This window comes from Perognathus longimembris, chromosome 16 (assembly GCF_023159225.1).
Source record: "Perognathus longimembris pacificus isolate PPM17 chromosome 16, ASM2315922v1, whole genome shotgun sequence".
Taxonomy (NCBI): domain Eukaryota; kingdom Metazoa; phylum Chordata; class Mammalia; order Rodentia; family Heteromyidae; genus Perognathus; species Perognathus longimembris.
The window spans coordinates 674,733-697,677 of NC_063176.1; the positions used below are offsets into that span (position 1 = coordinate 674,733).

General features: G+C 39.7%; 1 protein-coding gene across 5 annotated transcripts in view; it reads left to right on the forward strand.

Moving 5' to 3' along the window:
- Positions 1 to 22,945, forward strand: part of Ccdc158 (coiled-coil domain containing 158) — a 63,872-nt gene that overhangs the window by 16,680 nt on the left and 24,247 nt on the right. For all 5 annotated transcript variants that reach the window (XM_048364327.1, XM_048364328.1, XM_048364329.1 and 2 more), the window contains 5 exons: positions 5,154 to 5,273; positions 9,539 to 9,736; positions 14,561 to 15,043; positions 17,756 to 17,945; positions 20,032 to 20,184. In XM_048364327.1, the coding sequence (XP_048220284.1) occupies positions 5,154 to 5,273; positions 9,539 to 9,736; positions 14,561 to 15,043; positions 17,756 to 17,945; positions 20,032 to 20,184 (1,144 nt within the window). The remainder of the gene's footprint in view (positions 1 to 5,153; positions 5,274 to 9,538; positions 9,737 to 14,560; positions 15,044 to 17,755; positions 17,946 to 20,031; positions 20,185 to 22,945) is intronic.

Sequence of the window (22,945 nt, forward strand, 5' to 3'; positions counted from 1 at the left end):
GGCCTGAGCACTGTCCCTGGCTTCTCTTTGCTCAAGGCTAGCACTCTGCCACTTGAGCCACAGCGCCACTTCTGGTCATTTTCTATATATGTGGTGCTGGGGAATCGAACCCAGGGCTACATGTATACCAGGCAAGCACTCTTGCCACTAGGCTATATTCCCAGCCCTTATTTTTTGTTTAATGAGAAGTTACTCGATATCATTATCAACCACTTCTCCAGCACTTAGATTTCTGTTAATTTTAACCATTTTTAAAACAGTAAAAATTCCTTTAAAAAACCAACAAGCAAAAGATCTGGCATTCAGGGGAGCTTTCGTTCTTGTTCTTCATTCCTTATGACAAGGGTAACTGTATTGATGGTTGTCTAAGATGGTCTCAGTTTAAGACTGATAACCCAATGTTCTATTTCATAAATGTCACCTTTCATCTACAGAATATGCCAGATTGGAAGATAACTCCATCTTTAGCTTTCCTACCTGTAAGAGATCTTCATATAGTCTTGCAGAGACAATTTAAGTGTAGTTCTACCACATTTAGTCAGTTCTTTACACCTTAGTTATTTGCAGTGGTAAGTTAAGAGAAATAAAATATAAGGAAGCTACCAGAATCCCTTTGTAAATGAAAACAATTCTCTGGTGCAGGGGTAAAAAGTTCCATATAGGGAGAACTAATCATTGCAGCACTAATTCTTCTAGACATTTGCCCTCCTTTGGACAACTCATTTTAATTTCCACTGTCACGCTTGTGCTGTCTTATGTGCTGGCCACAGGAAGGCACTCTTTTCCCTTGGTTCAAGCATGGAAATTAGGTCTTGACTCCCATAGCAAGTTAAAGATGGAGAATTTAAATGTGATTTTACTGAAGTCTAAGCCAGATTAATAACATGAAGCTATATAATCTCAGGAATAGAGCTGAATCCTCTATAGCAGTGTTTTCAAACTTCTTTTTGATGTAGTGTGGTGTGATTTAATCTCAGGCTTTCATGCTTGCTAGAACCATAACCTAACTCCTTCTTGCTCTAATTACTTTTTGGGTAGGATCATATGATGTTTTTACCCAGGGTGGATCTCCAACGTTGGATTTTCTTTTCTTTTCTTTCTTTTTTTTGCCAGTCCTGGGGCTTGAACTCAAGGCCTGAGCACTGTCCCTGGCTTCTTTTTGCTCAAGGCTAGCACTCTACCACTTGCACCACAGCGCCACTTCTGGCCTTTTCTATATATGTGGTGCTGGGGAATTGAACCCCAGGGCTTCATGCATGGTAGGCAAGCACTCTACCACTAAGCCACATTCCATGCCCCACAAAAAAAAATTTTTTTTTAATTGATGGTAGAGCTGAACAGAATTTTTCAACTACAAAGAATAAATTAAGAGAAAACGCATTTAGAAGGGTAATACTTCTTCTCAACAAAAGTATTTTCATATTGGTGAAAATAGAAATTGTGTTTCCAAGAAAATTTTAGATGTGACTTTTTGAAGCTGACAAAAGCGTTTTGCTGTAATGCTGTTTTCTATTCTTTTCTTTCCATTTTAGGAGAACCTCCAGAATTCCCCTTTACGAATTTGGACAAGTAGAAGCTGTCACTATTGGCTCTGTAGATTTGGCTTTTGCTCTTAACTTTTGCTTTTTGACAACAAAAAATGTCAATGATTCTAAGTTTATTTCTCCTCATTTGAAAGTATCTGGGGCCGAATTTGATACTCCAAAAGTGAAGATGTGGTAGCACTGGTGGAGCTCCGTACTGTGCAGGAAGATGCCGCGCAAGCGCCTCACGCAGGTGCCAGTGCACCTGCACGCTGGTCTGCAGCATCCCTCGTTCTGTCTGTGTCATTTTGAGCACAGAAAAAATAAAAAATAAAAAACCAACCCAAACCCCAGACCTCCAAGTAAAAACACCACCATCGTAAAAACAAACAGCAAAAACAACCCAAATTATTTGATATGGTTGGTTACTATTACTAAAAGCAATGTGAAATTGGAATGAGACCCCAGTACTCATTTGTGGAATGGTATAAACCAAGAAGTGGATTCATAGATGGTGAAAGGGAAAACCAGTGCGGCTATATAAAAAGAAAAGAAAAAAAAACCTTTACTGTATTTCAGATGTCAGTATTTTTTCTGGACATTTTTAAAGGCTTTTCTTTGTAGTATATATTTTATAGCTGTTTGTATCAGCTCAGTTGCTACTTCAGTGGTTTTCCCTTTCACTCTCCATTTATCTTTTATATTGATTAACTCAAGAATATTTTTACTCTTAATTACTCTTAAAAAGTGAAAGGTAAAGAGCCTATAGCAGCTGAGTCAGTACTGACAGCTATAAAATTAATATTTCTGCAAGGGTCTGGAGGAACTTCTGATAATTAATAAACAGACGGAAAGAAAAGATGTAGCTGGCTTGCCTGCTTCCTACCCTCCCTTCTTTTTCCCTTTCTCTTCCCCTCACCTCTCCTTGCCCCTCCCTTCCTCTGTTTGCTCTCACATGAGTAGCTACCAGCACCTAGCTTCTCACCTTACTTCTTGAACTCTGCATTGTGGCTTATAGTATAGGGTGAAACATCTGCAATTTGTTTTTGTTCTTTCAAATAATTCTCTGACCTCCACAATCCACAAGTGTGTTCTTAACCTTAGAAGTGATCTTCAAAGGCCTAACATTGTGCAGTGCATGCATGGGCATCTGAAAATAGAGATCAATACCTTTCGCTAGAAGCTTTATTATATTGCTGACTCACACCTTGCAGCAGTACATATAGGTTGTTTCTTTGAAATCCATCAAATGCATTAATACTTGCTCTATTATTTATTAAGAATGATGCCATATTTTTAGAGCAAGTAGCTGTGGTATGAGTTCTTTAATTGGAGGTATACAACCATAATTGTCACGAATATTTATCTCATACTCCCTTTCTAGTGGTAGAGATACCATATCTGGATTCCCAAGGAAACAGACCATGAATGGGAAAGAGACTACTATTCATTGTTCATCTAGAGGTTTCCTTGGCTCAAAATTGGAAATTATGGATTTTTTCCTATTTTCAGACCGTCAGTGCCAGGTCATGGCACTACAAATGATGTATATATGATACCTTTCTTCCGTGTAAATACTTGCTTGTTCAAGGACAAAAATGGTGCATTCCTGGCTAAGATTAGAAGTATTTGCTCTACTCACTTGAGTACTCAAACTGAAAGTGTACTTCTTAAACTTATAGCTCAAAGACAGATGGAAATAGAGAATTTCAGGTGTGTATGTCTATGTGTCTGTGTGTTCATGTTCCTGGAACTTGAACTCAGGGCCTGGGCACTGTCCCTGAGGTGTTTTGTTTTGTTTTTGTTGTTTTTCTCAAGATAAATACTCTAGTACTTAAACTACAGCTCCACTTCCAGCTTTTTGGTTGTTAATTGCAGTTAAGAATCTCACAGATTTTCCTGTTTAGGCTGGCTTTAAGCTATAATCATCAGATCTCAGCCTCCTGAGAAGCTAAGATTATAGGCTCCCTCACCCAGTGCCTGGGTTCAAGAATTTTAGTTTTATTGATATCATTCTTCCTGTGTTAAGAAAGTATTAGAGAATTGAAAGGCATTTGAGAGATTATCCAAATACTGTCTTAAAGTTTTTCTTTTTGTTTTCTTTTGTGTAGTTATTGGGGCTTGAACTCGGGACTCAAGTACTATCTCTTAGATTTTTTGCAAAAGACTAGTGCTCTACCACTTGAGCCACACCTCCATTTCCATATTTTTGGTGTTACTTGGACATAAGAGTCCCATGGACTTTCCTGCATGGGCTATCTTCAAATCAAGATCCTCAGATCTCAGCCTCCTGAATAGCTGGGATTACAGGTGTAAGCTATCATTGCTTTATTTTAGAGTCCTGTTTAAAAACTTTGAGCCAGAGTGCTGGGAATGTGACCTAGTGGTTGAGTGCTTGCCTAGCATGCGTGAAGCCCTGGGTTCGATTCCTCAGCACCACATAAACATAAAAAGCCGGAAGTGGCGCTGTGGCTCAAGTGGTAGAGTGGTAGCCTTGAGCAAAAAGAAGCCAGGGACAGTGCTCAGGCCCTGAGTTCAAGCCCCAGGACTGGCCAAAAAAAAAAAAAATAGAAGCATTGAGTATCTCTAAATGAAAATCTCTTAGCTCAGCCTGCACTGCTCCTGGAGGTTGAAGGCTGCGGGGCGCTGGCAGCAGGGAGACAGCCTCTCTTCTGTAGAGGCTTTGACTTTAGGAAAGAAAATACAAATCCTTTTGTGTGATGTTATCAGTGGTTAAGTAGAATTTTTTTCTCTTCAAACATATAAAATAGTCATTCTATCTGTTAGAGAAAAATACACTTGGAACAATTCTTAAAGTTAGTCTCTTATTCCTATTTTATAGCTGAAGACAATCAGAGTGAATAAATTGTCCAACTATATGTTGTCCAATTTAAAGTTAAAAATATCCACATTCACTCATCCTTTCAAAATGCTATATGATAGTAGCTATAATTGATTCTTTTATATTCAATGTATTTTATTATTGAGCTGATATAATTATAATGCAGTTCATTTGTGAAGGGTCTGCACCATAGCTATGCCACAACAAGTGGCTTCTTTTTTTTTTCTTTCTGTTGTTCATCTGGCTTGACCTCTGGGCCTGGGTGCTATCCCTGAACTCTTCAGCTCAAGGCTAGAGATCTGTCACTTGAACTGTCACTTGAACCACAGTGCCACTTCTGGTTTTCTGGTGGTTAATTGGAGACAGTAGGCTCACGGACTTTCCTGCCCGGGCTGGCTTTGAACCGCGATCCTCAGATTTCAGAGCCCTGAGTAGCTAGGGTTACAGACATGAGCCACTGGTGCCTGGCCACAACAAGCTTCTTTAAATACCAAATTATAGAGTATATCTTCACAGATACTTTGAATCTTGAACTGTGTTTAGTTGATCTAAACACAAGAGCAAGGTGTATTACAGACAGCCCAAATAAACAATACTAAGTAGCGTTCAAATCAACAATACTAAATATTACATCTTGGCTAATTTCCCCAGCTACCTTCTGCATAGATATTAAGTTCAGAAAACTTTGCAAAATGTATCACAGTGTAATTATTTCCGTCTCTAAACACCATTTTCCAGAGACGGCTTGTTTTTTGTGCTCCGCAGATTGAGTTGTGCTCTTCTTGCAGATAGAAGACCTGGAGAAGCAGCTAGTCCTTGCCAGTTCAGAGCTCACAGAGGCTCGCACGGAACGGGATCAGTTCAGTCAGGAATCTGGGAATTTGGATGATCAACTGCAAAAGCTACTGGTAAGGTTATGACCTAAACTAGGAACTAAACTGATGGGGAGTCTTCCTTCTTTAGCATACTATTTAACAAAACTAGTTTCCTTATAAATAATTTTGCAAAGTATTTGTGTATATAGAATAGAACAGTATCTTTCCAGACACTAGTGAAGTGTTGCATCCAAAATATATCTTGCTTATTTTTTAATTAAGTACAGCTGTTATGATGTGAGGTAAAGGGAATTGTGTGTGTGTGTTTGTGTATGCACATGCACATCACTACTTGGGCTGTAACTCAAGGCTTCTCACTTTTGCTTGGTTTATTCACTCAGGGCTGGCACTCTACCACTTGAGTCAGACCTTTACTTCTGGCTTTTGCTGGTTGATTGGAGAAAGAATCTCATAGACTTTTCTGCTGGAGGCTGGCTCTGAATGCCAATCTCAGCTCCTGGGTAGGTGGGATTGTAGGCATGAGCCATCAGCACTGAACAGAAAAGGGAATCTTTAAGCAGCCGTTGTCTTTCAACCAGAAATTCATTCCAGTAAATTCAGAGTGTGCTGTTTATTTGAAAGCCAAGTAACATTCTAAACACATTATGAATGTAGAAATTTTTAAAGGGACCTTATGGAAATTTTTAGAAAAAGAGACAGCAGGACTGTGATTTTGATGTTTTCTAAGTGACCAAAGATGGATATAATTCTGTACACAGTCTAGATCCCCCTGTTCTCCCATTTATGAAGCAGCCTCTGTCTTTTCTCAGAGATGCAGTAGTATGGACCGAGAAGTTTGGGAGAGGGAGCATGTGCTGTCGGTGCAATGGAATAAGCCACTTACTACCAAGCACCATGCTAGGACATCCTGTAGTTCTGGTAAAGCCATCTATACTGTCCTGGCTGATAGGCTGATGGTGTGTGGTAAATGTACAACTTGGTTATGTGCCAGAAGCTCTTTACGCTTGAGAAAGTCCTGTTGAGCCCACTGAGTATTTCTCATTGTTTTCATACAACTTGAAACCCTTGCAGATGAAATGCATAATTCTAAAATACCTGCCTTTTTATCATCATCACCACACTCCTTTGTGATCCTTACTGGAGCATAGCCCTCATCTTCTTATAAATGTTCCTAACTCTGGTTTGTCCCTTATTCAGTCTTTTTGATAATGTGCTGCTATATTCATCTTTCTAAATGAAGCTCTGGTTGGGCTCCCATCTCACCCCAAATTACTTTCCCTATAAAGTCTGACTCACTCCCTTCCAGGACTTAACTATTTAAGAACTGGCCTCTGCTAACCTTTTTAATCTGTTCTCTCTTCATGTATCAAGCACCCTAAGCAAATGGCATGTCTATCCTTCCCACCCCTTCTTCCTTAGCTCTGCATCTCCAAGCTATTCTTTTTTTAAATTTTTATTTTATTTTATTGTAAAGGTGATGTACAGAGGGGTTACAGTTATGTAAGTAAGGTAACGAGGACTTTTCTTGAAAAGCAACTGTTACCCCTCCCTTGTTTTCTCCTATTTTCCCTCCCCCCAAGTTGTAAAGTTCATTTCCAACATGGTGTCTTGTGAGTATTGGCATTGCATTGGTTCACCCTTTGTTCCATGTCTCACCATTTTGTTATTTCCCTTCCCTTCCCCAAATCAGACAAAAGTATGTACAAGACACAGGGTACCAAAATTAAAAAAACAACGGTGGGGGCTGGGGATATGGCCTAGTGGCAAGAGTGCCTGCCTCATATACATGGGGCCCTGGGTTCGATTCCCCAGCACCACATATACAGAAAATGGCCAGAAGTGGCGCTGTGGCTCAAGTGGCAGAGTGCTAGCCTTGAGCAAAAAGAAGCCAGGGACAGTACTCAGGCCCTGAGTCCAAGCCCCAGGACTGGCCAAAAAAAACCGGTGACAACAGGGGGTAAACCGAAGGAAAAAAAACCCTCTTGTTTCCCTGTCTTGGTGTTCATTTCAATTAACATCATTTTATGGTCATATATATATATATAGCTATTGAGCTATTGTGATCCTCTACTAGGACTATCCTGGATATATACTATTACAAATTAGGGAAACCATGGGGCCTATGTTTCTTTAGGTCTGGCTTACTTCACTTAATATGATTTTTTTCCAAGTCTTTCCATTTCCTTACAGATGGGGCGATGCCATTCTTTCTGATGAAAGCATAGAATTCCATTGTGTATATATACTACATTTTCTTGATCCATTTATCTACTGAGGGACATCTGGGTTGGTTCCATATCTTAGCCATGGTAAATAGTGTTGCAGTTAACATAGTTGTGCTGGTAATTTAAGTGTGGCTCCAAGCTATTCTTTTTTTTCTTTTGCCAGTCCTGGGGCTTGGACTTAGGGCCTGAGCACTGTCCCTGGCTTCTTTTTGCTCAAGGCTAGCACTCTGCCAACTTGAGCTACAGCACCACTTCTGGCCTTTCCTATATATGTGGTGCTGAGGAATCGAACCTAGGGCTTCATGTATAGGAGGCAAGCACTCTTGCCACTAAGCCATATTCCCAGCCCCCAAGCTATTCTTAATATCCAACTCAAATGCCTTCCTGAAACACTTTGATCTCCTTAGTGAGATTCTCTTTGCTATACTTTTTGTCCTTTTAATGAAAAACTTTTTGTTACTTGTGTCTGTCTTATCTCCTTTTTGAATGTTAAGTGCTTTGAAGGCCATTGTCTCCTTGTGCCACACAGATTCTGATTACATAATCCTTCTAGAGTCATATAGATTCTATAGTAATATAAAATGATTATAGCATAGTTCTATAATCATTCTGATTATATAATTTTTAATAAAGTAAACCATTATATGTATTTTTCTGTGGTAGAAAAGGGAAGTAATTCTCTTCACAGATCAAATGCCTATATTCTGCCATTTATGTAGTGGTATATTACTGTTGTTAACCCTCTAAGCTTTTAAGGGTTTGTTTATTGTACTTGAGCATAGTTGATGTGAAACATAATGTCTTTTTAGAAAACTCAAGACAGAAACACGTTGACTTTTTTTTGCTGAATTATTCAGGAGTCTGAGATCTGAGGATCCAAGGTTGAAACCAGCCCAGGAAGGAAAGTCTATGAGACTCTTACCTCCTATTAATACCAAAAAGCTGGAAATGGAGCTGTGTTTCAAGTGGTAGAGCACTGGCCACGAGTGAAAAAGCTAAAAGACATTATGCAGACTCAAGTCCTTGGCACATAAACAAAAGCATGTTGATCCTTAAAATCTCCTGTATTTCTTTTTCATTGTATGTTATTTTATATATACTCGAGGTCTAGTCCCATCAAATTAGTTGGAAATGCTAAACTTTGTTTTGGTTTATTTTCATACTAGAGATTAAACCCAAGACCTCATGCATGCTACACATGTGCTCTGCTGCTGAGTTATTTCCCCGTTAACATTTTAAGTAAGCAAAATATTCTAGGAAATAATCCCTTTTGTGTGTGTGTGTGCCATTACTGGAGCTTGAACTCAGGGCATGGGCACTGTCCCTGAGTTCCACCACTCGAGCCACATTTCTACTTCCGGCATCTTGTGGTTTATTGGAGATAAGAGTCTTACAGACTTTCCTGTCCAGGCTGGCTTTGAACTGCCATCCTCAGATCTCAGCTTCCTGAGTAGCTAGGATTACAGACATGAGCCACTGGCACCCAGCTAGGAAATAATCACTTTTAAACTATTGAAAACAAATTAAATTTTAATTTTTTTAAAAATATGTTGTTGTTTTTTTCTTTAGAGGTGATACACAGAGGTGTTACTTTTTTTTTTTTTTTTCCAGTTCTGGGGCTTGACCTCAGGGCCTGAGCAAGTCCCTAGCTTCTTTTGCTCAAGGCTAGCACTCTACCACTTGAGCCACAGCACCATTTCTGGCTTTTTCTGTTTGTGTGGCACTGAGGAATTGAACCCAGGGCTTCGTGCATGCCAAGCAAGCACTCTAACACTAAGCCACATTCTCAGCCCCACAAATTGAATTTTAAAATCAGAAGTTTCTCCCTTTTTTTCCCCCAGTTCTGGGGCTTAAACTCAGGGCCTGAGCACTGTCCCTGGCTTCTTTTTGCTCAAGGCTAGCACTCTACCACTTGAGCCACAGCCCCACTTCTGGCCTTTCCTATATATGTGGTGCTGAGGAATCGAACCTAGGGCTTCCTGTATACGAGGCAAGCACTCTTGCCCCTAGGCCACACATTCCCAGCCCCCAAAGTTTCTCAAATCACATAAATAGTTGAATATTAATTATGTAATACTAGGTAGGGGTAAAAGCATGTCTTACTTCTTTTAGGCAGATCTACACAAGAGAGAGAAAGAGTTGAGTCTGGAAAAGGAGCAGAACAAGCGTCTTTGGGACCGAGACACAGGCAACAGCATCACCATTGACCACCTGCGGCGGGAACTGGATGACCGGAACATGGAGGTGCAGCGCCTGGAGGCCCTGCTCAAGGCCATGAAGAGTGAATGTCAGGGCCAGATGGAGCGGCAGGTCAGAGCACATGCAGGCAGGAGGGCTATGCCCTCACCAGACGGCCTCCTCTAGTTGGGATGGGAAGGATATGTTTTTTTTGTTTTTTGTTTTTTGTTTTTTGTTTTTGGCCAGTCCTGGGCCTTGGACTGTCCCTGGCTTCTTCTCGCTCAAGGCTAGCACTCTGCCACTTGAGCCACAGCACCACTTCTGGCCGTTTTCTGTATATGTGGTGCTGGGGAATCGAACCTAGGGCCTCGTGTATCCGAGGCAGGCACTCTTGCCACTAGGCTATATCCCCAGCCCAAGGATATGTATTTTATGTCTACTGGTAAAGCTTTTCTATTTTTCTTTTTTTTATTATTTATTTATTTATTCATTCATTCATACATTTTCCAGTGCTGGGCTTGAACTCGGGGCCTGGAACTGTCCCTGAGCTTCTTTTTGCTCCGCCTTTTTCTTTTTTTTTTTTTAATTTATTTATTAATTGAACACAAATTTTTTGACAAGGTGTTGTGCAAAAAGGGTACAGTTACCTAGTAGGGCAGTGTGTACATTTCTTCTGATATCTTACGCCCTGTTTTTCTGTCTCTTCTCTAGGTCAGGTAGACATATATACAATATACAATGTATCAAGAACATAGACAGTAGCCATGTGGCCGCGCCCAAGAAAGTTCGCCTAGGGCTTTAAATGTAATGTCGATATTAGACAATGTCGATAGTAGTCTTATATGAACGTACATACATAGCTTTTGAGCTATTGTATTCCACTGAGAGGTCAATTTTTGCCCTTTATATGTTGAGTAATTGTTTGGTTTTAGTTACATATTGTTGGGTCGCTGCCCCAATCCTGTGGGGAATACTATTTGACAAGCAGTTTTTGGTTTCACAGACTTGGTCTCTACTGTCTCTCCGTCTCCCTTTCTTAACAGTCATATATCAGGGAGATCATGCCCCTTTGTTTTCTGTGTTCTAGGCTTGTCTCACTCAACGTTATTTGTTCCAGTTCTGACCATTTCCCTGCGAATAACAATATTTCACCATTCCTAATCGCTATGTAGTATTCCATTGTGTATAGGTACCATATTTTTTGGATCCATTCGTCTGTGGAGGGGCATCTGGGTTGTTTCCATATTTTGGCTATTGTGAATTGTGCCGCGATAAACATGGAAGTACAAATGTCTTTTTGATATCTTGGGGTTTGCTGTTTAGGATAGATGCCTAGGAGTGGTATGGCTGGGTCATAGGGTAGGTCTATATTAAACTTTTTGAGAAACCTCCATACTGTTCTCCAAAGTGGTTGTACTAATTTGCACTCCCACCAACAATGGAGAAGGGTTCCTCTTTCCCCGCACCCCCTCCAGCATTTGTTGTTGCCTGAGTTCAGAGTAGAGGCCATTCTAACTGGGGTGAGGTGGTATCTCAGGGTTTTTATTTGCATTTCCTTTACTACCAGGGATGTTGAGCATTTCCTCATGTGTTTCTTTGCCATTTTTATATCTTCTCTTGTGAAGTCTCTCTTTAGCTCCTTTGCCCATTTCCTAATAGGTTTAGTGGGCTTGGAGGGGCTTAGTTTTTTTAGTTCTCTGTAGATGACAGATATCAGGCCTTTGTCTGTTGCTGTGCTGGTAAATATCCTTTCCCATGTCATTGGCTGTCTTTCTATTTTAGTGGCTATGTCCTTAGCTGTGCAGAAACTTTTTAATTTGTAGTAGTCCCATTTGTCGAGTCTTTCCCCTATTTGTTGTGCCCCTGGGACTATATTCAGGAAGTTCTTTCCTGTGCTTATAAGTTCTAGCATCTTTCCTACTCTGTCCTTCAGTAGTGTCAAGGATTCAGGTCTGATATTGAGGTCCTTGATCCATTTTGAGTTGATCTTGGTGCATGGTGATAGGCTTGGGTCTACTTTGAGTTTTCTGCATATGGCTGCCCAGTTCTCCCAGCACCAGTAGTAGCTATGTTTATTCCATTGTATGTCTTTAGCTCCTTTGTCGAATATCAGTTGGCTGTAAGAGTGCGGTTTTATTTCTGGATCTTCAATTCTAATCCATTGGTCTTCCGATCTGTTTTTATACCAATACCAGGCTGTTTTTGTTATGATGGCCTTGTAGTAGAGCTTGAAGTCTGGTATTGTGATACCTCCTGCACTGCTTTTTTTGCCTAGAATTGCTTTGGCTATTCTAGGTCTTTTGCTATTCCATATGAATTTATGGATTGGTTTCTCTATTTCAGTGAAGAATGTGGCTGGGATGTTGATAGGTATTGCATTGAATTTGTATAACAATTTGGGCAATATGGCCATTTTCACTATATTGATTCTGCCTACCCATGAGCATGGGAGGTCTTTCCATCTCCTTGTGTCTTCTTTGATTTCCCTTATTAGATTTTTATAGTTCTCATTAAATAGGTCCGTCACGTCCTTGGTTAAGTTGATCCCTAGGTACTTTATTCTTTTTTTGGCTACTGTAAATGGAATTGTTTCCATAATTTCCTTTTCTGTTTGTCTATTGCTGGTGTACAGAAAAGCTGCTGACTTTTGTGGATTGATTTTGTATCCTGCTACTTTGCCAAAATGGTTTATTAGGTGTAGGAGTTTGGGGACTGAGTTTTTTGGGTCCTTCAGATATAAGATCATGTCGTCTGCGAATAGGGATAACTTGATTTCTTCCTTGACGATGTGGATCCCTTTGATGTCTTCCTCTTGCCTTATTGCTATGGCTAGGGATTCCAGCACTATGTTGAACAGAAGTGGGGAGAGTGGGCATCCTTGTCTTGTTCCTGAGTTTAGGGGGAATGATTTAAGTTTCTCTCCATTTAATATGATGTTAGCAGTTGGTCTGTTGTATATGGCTTTTATTGTTTTGAGGAATGTTCCATCTATTCCTGTTCTCTCCAAAGCTTTTAATAGGTATGGATGTTGTATTTTGTCAAAGGCTTTTTGGGCATCAACTGAGATAACAATGTAATTCTTAATTTTAGATCTGTTTATGTGGTGAATTAGGTTGATTGATTTACGGATGTTGAACCATCCTTGTGACTGTGGGATGAAGCCTACTTGGCCATGATGTATGATTTTCTTGATCAGTTTCTGGATCCTGTTAGCTAATATTTTATTGAGGAGCTTTGTGTCTGTGTTCATTAGTGATATTGGTCTGTAGTTCTCTTTTTTTTGTTGAGTCTTTGCCTGGTTTGGGAATGAGTATGATATTAGCTTCGTAGAATGAGTTTGGGATTTCTCCCTCTGTTTCTATTTCGCAGAAGAGTTTGAGGAGTATTGGTATTAGCTCCTCACTAAAGGTTTTGTAAAATTCGTTGGTGAATTCATCTGGGCCTGGGCTTTTCTTTGTTGGGAGGTTCTTGATTACCTCCTGTATCTCACTGTAAGTTATTGGTTTATTTAGTTGATTTATTTCTTTTTGGTTCAGTTTGGGCAGTTTGTACTTCTCTAAGAATTGATCCATTTCTGTAAAATTATTGTTTTTTGCTGAGTAGAGATTTTGGAAATAGCTCCTTATGATTGTTTGAATATCGTGTGTACTTGTTGTAATTTTTCCGGTGGAGTCCTTGATTTTATGTATATGAGTCTCTTCTCTTCTTTTTTTTGTAAGTCTTGCGAGCGGTCTGTCAATTTTATTTATTTTCTCAGAACCAGCTTTTAGTCTTATTTATTTGTTGAATGGTCTTTCTATTTTCAATCAGATTTATCTCTTCTTTAATCTTTGTGATCTCTCCCTCCTAGTCATTTTAGATTCTCTCATTTCTTGTTTCTCCAGTTATTTTAGTTTCATCGTGAGGGTATTCACCTGCTCTGCTTCCATTCTTTTAATGTGAGTGCTGAGGTTGCCCCTCAGTACTGCCTTAGCTGTGTCCCATAGGTTTCTTTGTGATGTGTTTTCATTGTCATTGTGGTTTATGAATTCCTTGATTTCATCTTTAATTTGGTCTGTGGCCCAAGTGTTGGATAGCAGTGTGAGGTTTAGCCTCCAAGAGTGTGTATAGCCTCTGTGGTATCCTTTATTGTTGAGGGTTACCTTTAATCCACTGTGCTCAGATATAATACATGGGATGACGTCAGTACTTTTGTATTTGCTGAGGTTCTTTGTGTTGGCTATGACGTGGTCTATTTTGGAATATGATCCATGGGCTGCTGAAAAGAAGGTGTATTGGGTCTCTGTAGGGTGGAAGATTCTGTATAGGTCTGTCAGATCCATTTGGGATATGGTGTTACTTAGGTCCTCAGCTCCCTTGCTAATCCTCTGGGTGTTGGATCTGTCTCTTGGAGAGAGTGGGGTATTAAGGTCACTCACTATGATTGTGTTTGCATCTATCTTGTTCTGTAATTCTGTGTGCTCCGCTTTTTTCTGTTTATGTGTTCCTGATGAATCAAGCCCAGGGCTTCATACGAGCTAGGCAAGCACTCTACCACTAGGCCACATTCCCAGCCCAAATAAAAACTATTACTTTCTCCTTCAGATGGAGAATTAAGGAGCGATGGAAAGCAAATAGAAAATAATGCCAGTTTTCAAGCTTACCACCTTTCTCCCATTACCAATGTTATTTATCCTAAAGTAGTATAGGAAATATAATCAGAGCACCAAGATTCTCACCCTGCAAACCATTATGGAGAAGCATTGTTTGTTTAATTAAGGTTTCTCTACTGTTCTAACTGACACACGTCAGTCTTACACATTTTGTTGATCTGGAGTTATGACAGAAAAAGATTTGAGCTAGTCTACCTAGACTTTGCAACTCCTGATTTGATAATTTGGAGTTAACCTGTCATACCTCTTGAGCCTGTCTGTACCTGTCCTCCCCAAACTGCAAAACTGTTCTCTTTGTCATCAGATGGCAGCAATTCAAGGGAAGAATGAGAGCTTGGAAAAGGTGTCTTCTCTGACTGCACAGCTTGAGTCCACCAAGGAGATGCTGCGCAAAGTGGTAGAAGAGTTGACAGCCAAGAAGATGACCCTGGAAAGCTCAGAGAGGACAGTGTCAGACCTGACAGCTTCCCTCCAGGAAAAAGAGCGAGCCATCGAGGCCACCAATGCAGAGATCACCAAGCTTCGCTCCCGGGTGGACTTGAAATTGCAGGAGCTTCAACACCTGAAAACTGAAGGGGATCATCTTAGAAATGTGCAGACAGAATGTGAGGCACTCAAGCTTCAGATGGCAGAAAAGGACAAGGTGATCGAGATTTTGCGCCAGCAGATCGAAAACATGACCCAGCTGGTTGGCCAGCATGGAAGAACTGCCGGTGCTATGCAAGTAGAAAAGGCTCAGCTGGAGAAAGAGATTAATGATAGGAGACTGGAACTGCAGGAATTTAAGGTCTGTTTAGTTTCTGTGGGTTTGGCTTCTGAAATTTCTTTTTTTCTCATAAACAAGTATGACCTGATTTCCTGAAAAGAAGTGCTTGGTGCCTGTGATCCTCTGAAATGGAAGGTATTTGTGTTGGTTTGAGTACATGTGTTGTTTGAGAAAGGATGTGTCCTTTTTAAATTTTCAAAAGGAGTAGATAGAGCTGGGTATAGTGGTACACACCTGTAAGCTCAGTACTTAGATGTTGGATGCAAGAGGATTTTGAGTTACATAGTGAGATCCCATCTCAGGGGAAGAAAAGCAGAAAATTCCAAACTACAAAAAGAAATATATGGCTTTAGAATAGTTCAGAATTGCAGGTATAAAAGAACAACAAGAACAAAACAGTCAGATGATTGTCTGCTCTGTGAAGTCTTTTTTTTTTAATCAAAGACTGGGACTTGGGATCTCTCACTCATTGGCCGGCGCTGTGGCCAGAGCCACGCCCCCAACCCCTGAAGTCTTTGATGCCAAAGTTTGAGGTATTTTCTCCCTCTTTAGATAGACCCATCTCCTGCCCATTGTTATTACATTGGATTGCTTACTAAATCTTGATTTCTCTGCCTGCTAAGGAGAGCAAAACAAAAGAAAAGAGAAAACCTAAACAGAGAAACCTAACACCTATTGGGTAATATATTATGAGGCTTTAAATATAAGTATATATTTATAATCTATATTTATAAAATATGTTTATTTTTATGTATGTATTCTGTCCATATGTGTATGCATGAACCACATGCATGTGTGTCTGTGTCTCTACAGTCCTACAGATTTCATAAAGCAGGGTACATATCTTATTCATCTTTATATTTTCCTGCTCCATGTCTTTGTGCTTTTTCTCCAGAAGGTCCTTAGTTAAAATTAGTTAAATTTAAAAATGACTGAAGCATTTTTAAACTTTAGGTTTGCTAAGTTTCCTTATCTCTGACTTGGTGAGTAATAAAAGACAAATCACACAATCTTTAGATGCTAACAATAGGTTACTATCTATCTGATGGAAATATCATCATATAAAAATTTAAATTTTTTCTATTTTTGCCTGATTTTATACATATATGTGAATTTAAATGTCCAGACTTACCACAAAAGAACTAAAAGCTTTTTAGTCACCAACCCAACAGTGAAAACTTTGGCTAGGTTGGCATGCAGAGCAAAACATATAGGAAAAAGGAGTAAGTGTTCTGCTTTCTTGCCTAGGGTCACTTAGAGGGCAATGGGAAAAAGTATTCTAAAAATTAAACAGATTTAATCTTCATAAAAATCTTTGTGAAGGAGACATTATTGTTATCTCATTTTACAGATGAGGAGTCAGAGAGATTGGATAACTTGTAGGGAAGCAACACTGCTTGATCCTGGTAGAGTATGAGGAGTTATTACAGTGTAGGGGTTCTAGGTGAGAAACAGAATCACCTAGAGGCCTGTTAAATTTCTGAGCCCCATCCGAAGTAGGTCTAGAAACTTGCCTTTCAGCTCCCAGAAGATGTTGATACTGCCGATCCAAAGCATTCTCATGGGTTAGAGATCTCAGAGAGTTTGGGTCCCCATGATTAGAGTGGGCAATGAAGGCATTAGAGAGAAGTTGAGACTTAGGCAAAATTAGGTAGAGAGGAGGAAGGAAGACATTTCAAGCAAGAGGTTGAAGCTCTGCCTGTAAGTCAGCCTGGAGATGATGTGGTAATTACTATAGAAGTCAAGTAGAGAAGAGATGGGGTATGAAAAAGGTAGTATTAAAGATTTGATCTGACTTACCTACATAAAAGTGGAAGGGAAAATATAAAACTAATCTTCATTTCTCAAATATGGACAGAGCTAGAGCAGTTAAGAAAAGAAGCCCAAGAGGGGTCATCTAAAGACTCAGGCTTTAATTTCCGCATCCCCTCCCCTTAACAATCTAGTGAGGAAAGACGGGAATCATAACCTTAAAAGATGTGGTTTTGCTGGTGCTAGTGGCTAATGCCTATAATCCTAGCTACTCAGGAAGCTGAGACACAAGGATCACCATTCATAGCCAGCCTGGGCAGAGAAATATTTGAGACTCTCATCTCCAAATAACCAACAAAAAAAACTAGAACTAGAGGCATGGCTCAAGTGGTAGAATATTAGCCTTAGGCAAAAAAGCCTAGTAAGACCACTAGATCCTGAGTTCAAGCCCCAGGACCAGCCGAAAACAACAAAAAAATTGTTGTTTCTCTTTCTTTGGGCTACGTTCTGTGCACAATGTCAGCCAAGAAGTTGAGAGAACCTTCTCCTAATACTAACTATGCTCCTAGAGCTGGACCCTTACACAAAGAGAGGACTAAAAGTCCATTATCTCTTCTTTGCTGGTGATTTTTCTTTCCAGAAAAAGCCCTGCTTTCTTCTTTGCTGGGCTTTTCCTCTCTACTGCTTCCTGTACCTTCTGTTATGATGCTACCATGTTGTTAATTTCTCAGACCTATTAATTCAAAGCTTTACAGTTGGCTATATCTTTTCATTGATTGTTTCTGAGAATTCATATCTAAGTTAAAAGAAAATTGAAATGTTCCTTTTTTAGCCAGATACTGTTGATGTTTTATAATAGAAGATACATTTCATGTCCTGAGAAATAATGAAAACTTCTAAATGAAAAATACTTATGACATCAATCTTTACTGTACATATTCGTATTTTTATTTCATTCTCTGTCCTTCATTGTATGTTTAGATTTTAAAAGATAAAAAAGATGCCAAGATCCGAGAACTTGAAGCCAGAGTGAGTGACCTAGAGCTAGAAAAGGTGAAGCTGGTGAATGCAGGCTCTGAGCGGCTACGTGCGGTGAAGGACATCAAACAAGAGAGAGATCAGTTATTAAATGAGGTGAAGGCTAGTAGGAGTGAATTAAACAATCTGTCAGGTATGTTGTTTCACCTCAAATTCTACTAAGACATTGGACCACTGTACAGTAAAAGTCAGCATAGACCCTGCCACAGTTACAAAAGAAGAACATCTCATTTCACATGACAAATACACCTATGCTGCCCCAGTGGAGGATTCATGACTGAAATCCTTATAGTTCTCCATGAAGAACTCCTATGTCTTGTTCTCACAGATCACTAACTTTAGCCATTCCTCTGAGTCCAGCAAAGTCTGTACTGAGTTCCCAAGAGAAAGGTGAGATATCCAGATTCCAGGCTTCCAGAAAGAAGGCAGGTGTTTAGCATAAATCCTATTGCTTGCATAGTTCAGGTTTTCTGGAAGTGAAAACTTGAGTCCTTTGAGTCAAGTAGCTTTATTAAATGTTTAATGAAGTGACATGTATTGAAAGGAGAAACCTAGGTCTGGGAATATGGCCTAGTGGCAAGAGTGCCTAAAAGGAGAAACCTAAGACCTTACATTAAACTCTAGGTCATGATTTGCATGATATAATTATCATATAATTCTTACACACAGACACACACACACACACATTGACAGTAGTATGCTAGATACTGTGAAAGGTCATAGAAATACCACAGTGAAGCTCACAGTCTAGTGGGGAGACAGCCTTATCTATAATGTAGTTACCCAAAAAATGGGTTAGTTACAGTGGAAGTATGCTGGGTGCAAAGAAAGCAGAGAGGATGAAGAATTAGCCATCTAGAAGAAATGACATCTGTGCTGGGTTTGGAAGAGGAAGAAAATTTGGCAGATGAACGAGATAGGCCATTACAACAGAGAGAACATTATGAGCAAAAGCATGAGGACATGAATAACATAATGCGACCTGAGAAGTATTCACTGAAACAAAAGTACAAAGAAATGAGGTAAAACCAGACAATATGGAGCCAACAGATATTAAGCAGGAAATTATCATCAGATTTTTAAGACCATACTATGTTAATGATGTTATGTTAAATTAGTGAAAGGTATAAAGAGTCAAGCTGCTAACCAGTTAAGGAAGATTTGGGTTGTATGAGGGAATTGAATGAGGATTTAAACAAATGTTGTCACAGTGAGAATGGAAGAAGAGTAAAGAGTTGAGAATGTTTTTGGAGGTTAGATCAACAAGATTCAGTGATTGGAGAACTTAAGTCTAACTTTCAGGTTTTTAGCTTATATATTTGAAGAGAATAGTGGTAGCAACAACTGAGTGAAGGAACTAGGGAAGGAACAAACACAGGGGCAAACATTGGTCATATTTGTCATGAGGTAGTAGGATATCTACATGGAAATGTCTAGAGAGACAGATTTGGATGTTTGATTCCTTATTTTAATAAATAAATGGACGCATATATGAGTTAAAGCATATGAAAAAATAAATTTGTGCTAAGTATTTTGATAGCTACTGGAGACGAAAAGATAAGTCCGGGGAATGGGTATACTTACTTCAGTAACAGAGTGTTTGCTTAACATCGACAAAGCCTTGAGTTTGATCCAGTCATCATGAAAAAAAGAGAGATTAAAACACATTGCAGTCAATTAAAAATAAAGGCTTGTGGCAGCCTCAGGTCACTTACAGTGTGATGGAAAGTCATCTGTCCACAGATACGAGAATGGTGGTAAAATCTTGTGATACATATAGTCATCCAAGAAGAAGGCTTAACTTGAAGTAGATACAAGGTAATTACCGTGGTTGGGGAAAAATAAGAAGGGCTGGGAATGTGGCTCAGCGGTAGAGTGCTTGCCTAGCATGCACGAAGCCCTGGGTTCGATTCCTCAGCACCACATGAACAGAAAATGCCAGAAGTGGTGCTGTGGCTCAAGTGGTAGAGCACTAGCCTTGAGCTCAGGGACAGTGTAGAGGAGGAGGATTCATTCAGGCCGATTAAAAAGAAGAATCCACCAGATCCCCAGAAATGTGCAGATACACCTTATTTTTATAACAAATGAAATGTAAGTAAATGAGTTTTCCAGCTTCCAAAAAAATCTGTGATCATTAACTTCTGTGATCAATAATTACAAATAAAATTTGCTTTCATATAAATGGATAGAAAAAAGTAACCATCTATTAATAATTATAGAGGACTATGAAGTCTTAAAAAGGAATTTTCGAAACAAAAGTGAAGAGATGGAAACTACAACAAATAAACTGAAAATGCAATTAAAATCTGCACAGTCTGAATTGGAACAAACAAGGAATACACTAAAATCCATGGAAGGATCTGATGGTCATGGTATGTTCTATTAGGTCTGCTCGTTTTTTTGTGTGTGTGTGTGTGTTTTTTTTTTGCTAGTCCCTGGGCTTGGGACTCCACCTGAGCACTGTTCCTGGCTTGTTTTTGCTCAAGGCTAGCACTCTACCTCTTGTGCCACAGTGCTACTTCTGGCCTTTTCTGTTGATGGTAATGAGGAACACAGGGCTTCGTGCATGCTAAACAAGCACTCTACCCCTAAGTCACATTCCCAGCCCCTGCTCTTTTTTCCCCCATCTTTTATTCCATCATTTTAGACTATTAAAACACGAACCCAGATGCATTGCCTCCAGCTCTTTACAGTGCCAGATAATATGGGAAATATGCAGCAATGCATTTCAATGCTAGGTGTTAGGTAGCAGTACTTCTTCCTAATAGTTTTAGGGAAATGCCTTACTTAATCTGTAATGCATCTGAAATCTTTAAATAGCAGAATCTTTCCCTTTGCTGTGGCTGTTTCAATGTCTGTAATATTAATTAGTTATTTTTAAGGATGTAAATAAAGGTTACTGATAATTTTTTATTACATATTTTGCCTTTGCAATGTCTTCATAAACTGCAGATCTATGGCTAATTGGTAGCTCTTGAACTACTAGGTAGAGTCTCTTGTCACCACATATACTGTTTCCTTCTTATCTTGCTGGTCATACTATCTACATAAGTATTTTCTCAGTGACATTAGGATTATTATCATTATCTTAATGTGATAAGGTTGTCTGTTCTGTTATTCATATTATTGATATGCCTATATTAGCTAGCAATAAAATTGATAATTGTCAAATGTTGAACAGCAAGGTACGGTTATTATTATAGTAACTTGAAAGGCATTAGGGGCTGAGGATATGGCCTAGTGGCAAGAGTGCCTGCCTCGTATACATGAGGACCTGGGTTCAATTCCCCAGCACCACATATACAGAAAATGGCCAGAAGTGGCGCTGTGGCTCAAGTGGCAGAGTGCTAGCCTTGAGCAGCAAGAAGAAACCAGGGGGGCTAGGGATATAGCCTAGTGGCAAGAGTGCCTGCCTCGGATACACGAGGCCCTAGGTTCGATTCCCCAGCACCACATATACAGAAAACGGCCAGAAGTGGTGCTGTGGCTCAAGTGGCAGAGTGCTAGCCTTGAGCGGGAAGAAGCCAGGGACAGTGCTCAGGCCCTGAGTCCAAGGCCCAGGACTGGCCAAAAAAAAAAAGAAAGAAAAAGGCATTAGAATGTTGAAAATGGGAATTTAAACCAAAATGGCACATTATCAATTATTTTCTAGTAGGAGCTAATTTTCTTCAGCAGATTTTCCTTATACATACCACAAAAGGCCTCTTTCTTTTGTTAGGATTTTCAAACTGTTCAGATTGCCTAGCAGGTATGAGTTTGATCCCACTCAAAAAATTATTTTTCAAAATCTGTTCAAGTTTTTAAAAAGACTATTTATCAAATTAATGTATACCATTTTTCTGTTTCCTGTGCTTTGACAGCATACATTCTAAAATTGGAAAAATACGGAGATTGCTATATTTCCTATGAAAGAATGACCTACAGGTGCTGGGAATATGGCCTGCTGGCAAGAGTGCTTGCCTTGTATACATGAAGCCCTGGGTTCGATTCCCCAGCACCACATATATAGAAAACGGCCAGAAGTGGCGCTGTGGCTCAAGTGGCAGAGTGCTAGCCTTGAGCAAAAAGAAGCCAGGGACAGTGCTCAGGCCCTGAGTTCAAGGCCCAGGACTGGCAATAAAAAAGAAAAAAAAGAATAACCTACAAATTGTGAAGAGTTCCATCTTTTGTGTGATTCTCAACGGTGGGCACTTGGCTGGGTAACTGAGGAAATTATGGGGTTTGGAGAGCTTACCGAAGAGGCACATTTGGGATCCGTTCCCCTATTCCACCAACCTCTTTTTCTCAGTGTCTTAGGTATCTACACCGCCATCCTAGTCCTGTGAAAATTAATGAATTACCTAAGTTCTCCTTGCATTATGAACAGTTTTCAAAAAATAATCACATATTATGTAAGATTGAGACTGTTGTGAACACTATTCCATGACAACCCTGGGAATGAAAATTGAATAATTTTTAATATCACTGGTGTAAAGTTTACTAAAGTAGGTAACCAATAAAGGAGAATACCCGGCGGTATTCAGGCAGGAGAGAAAAGTTTATTCCTGAACTGCTGTCCTGTGGCTGAGAGGATGCATGGCTGGAGAGAAGGGCTGAACCACCTCTGGGCCCTGCCTTATCCAGGACAGGGGCAGAAGTTATGGCCAGGTGGATTGGATGTGACCTCAGAGACGAGGAGGTAACTGCCTCCAGGTGTGCCAGTTACCTAGGGAATGCAGGTCCTGGGCACAGACTTAAACAGGTGGAGAGCATCTGCATGGTGCCCTCCTGAGGGTGGACCTTACAATTGGAACCTTAAAAGGATCATTTATACTTGATGTCTTATGTGTTATTTTAAATATGAGTATCTGGAAAAAAACATTTTAGTAAAATGTGTAGGTATACATTTGCTCTAAGTATATGAGTTTACTCAGTATTACTGTTACCACTGCAAATATGGCAGCTTCTGGATGATTGAAATTCATTCCACAGAACATCACCATATATATTTTTCTCAACTCAGAATCTCTGGGTAGTTGCTGAAAATTACTGTATTCTAATAGGAATCTCAAATGCACTTTTCTGTGATCTTTTCCTTGAAACTGTCTAAGTATCTCAGAGAATCTCACTGTCACCTCATAAGTTGAAGTAACA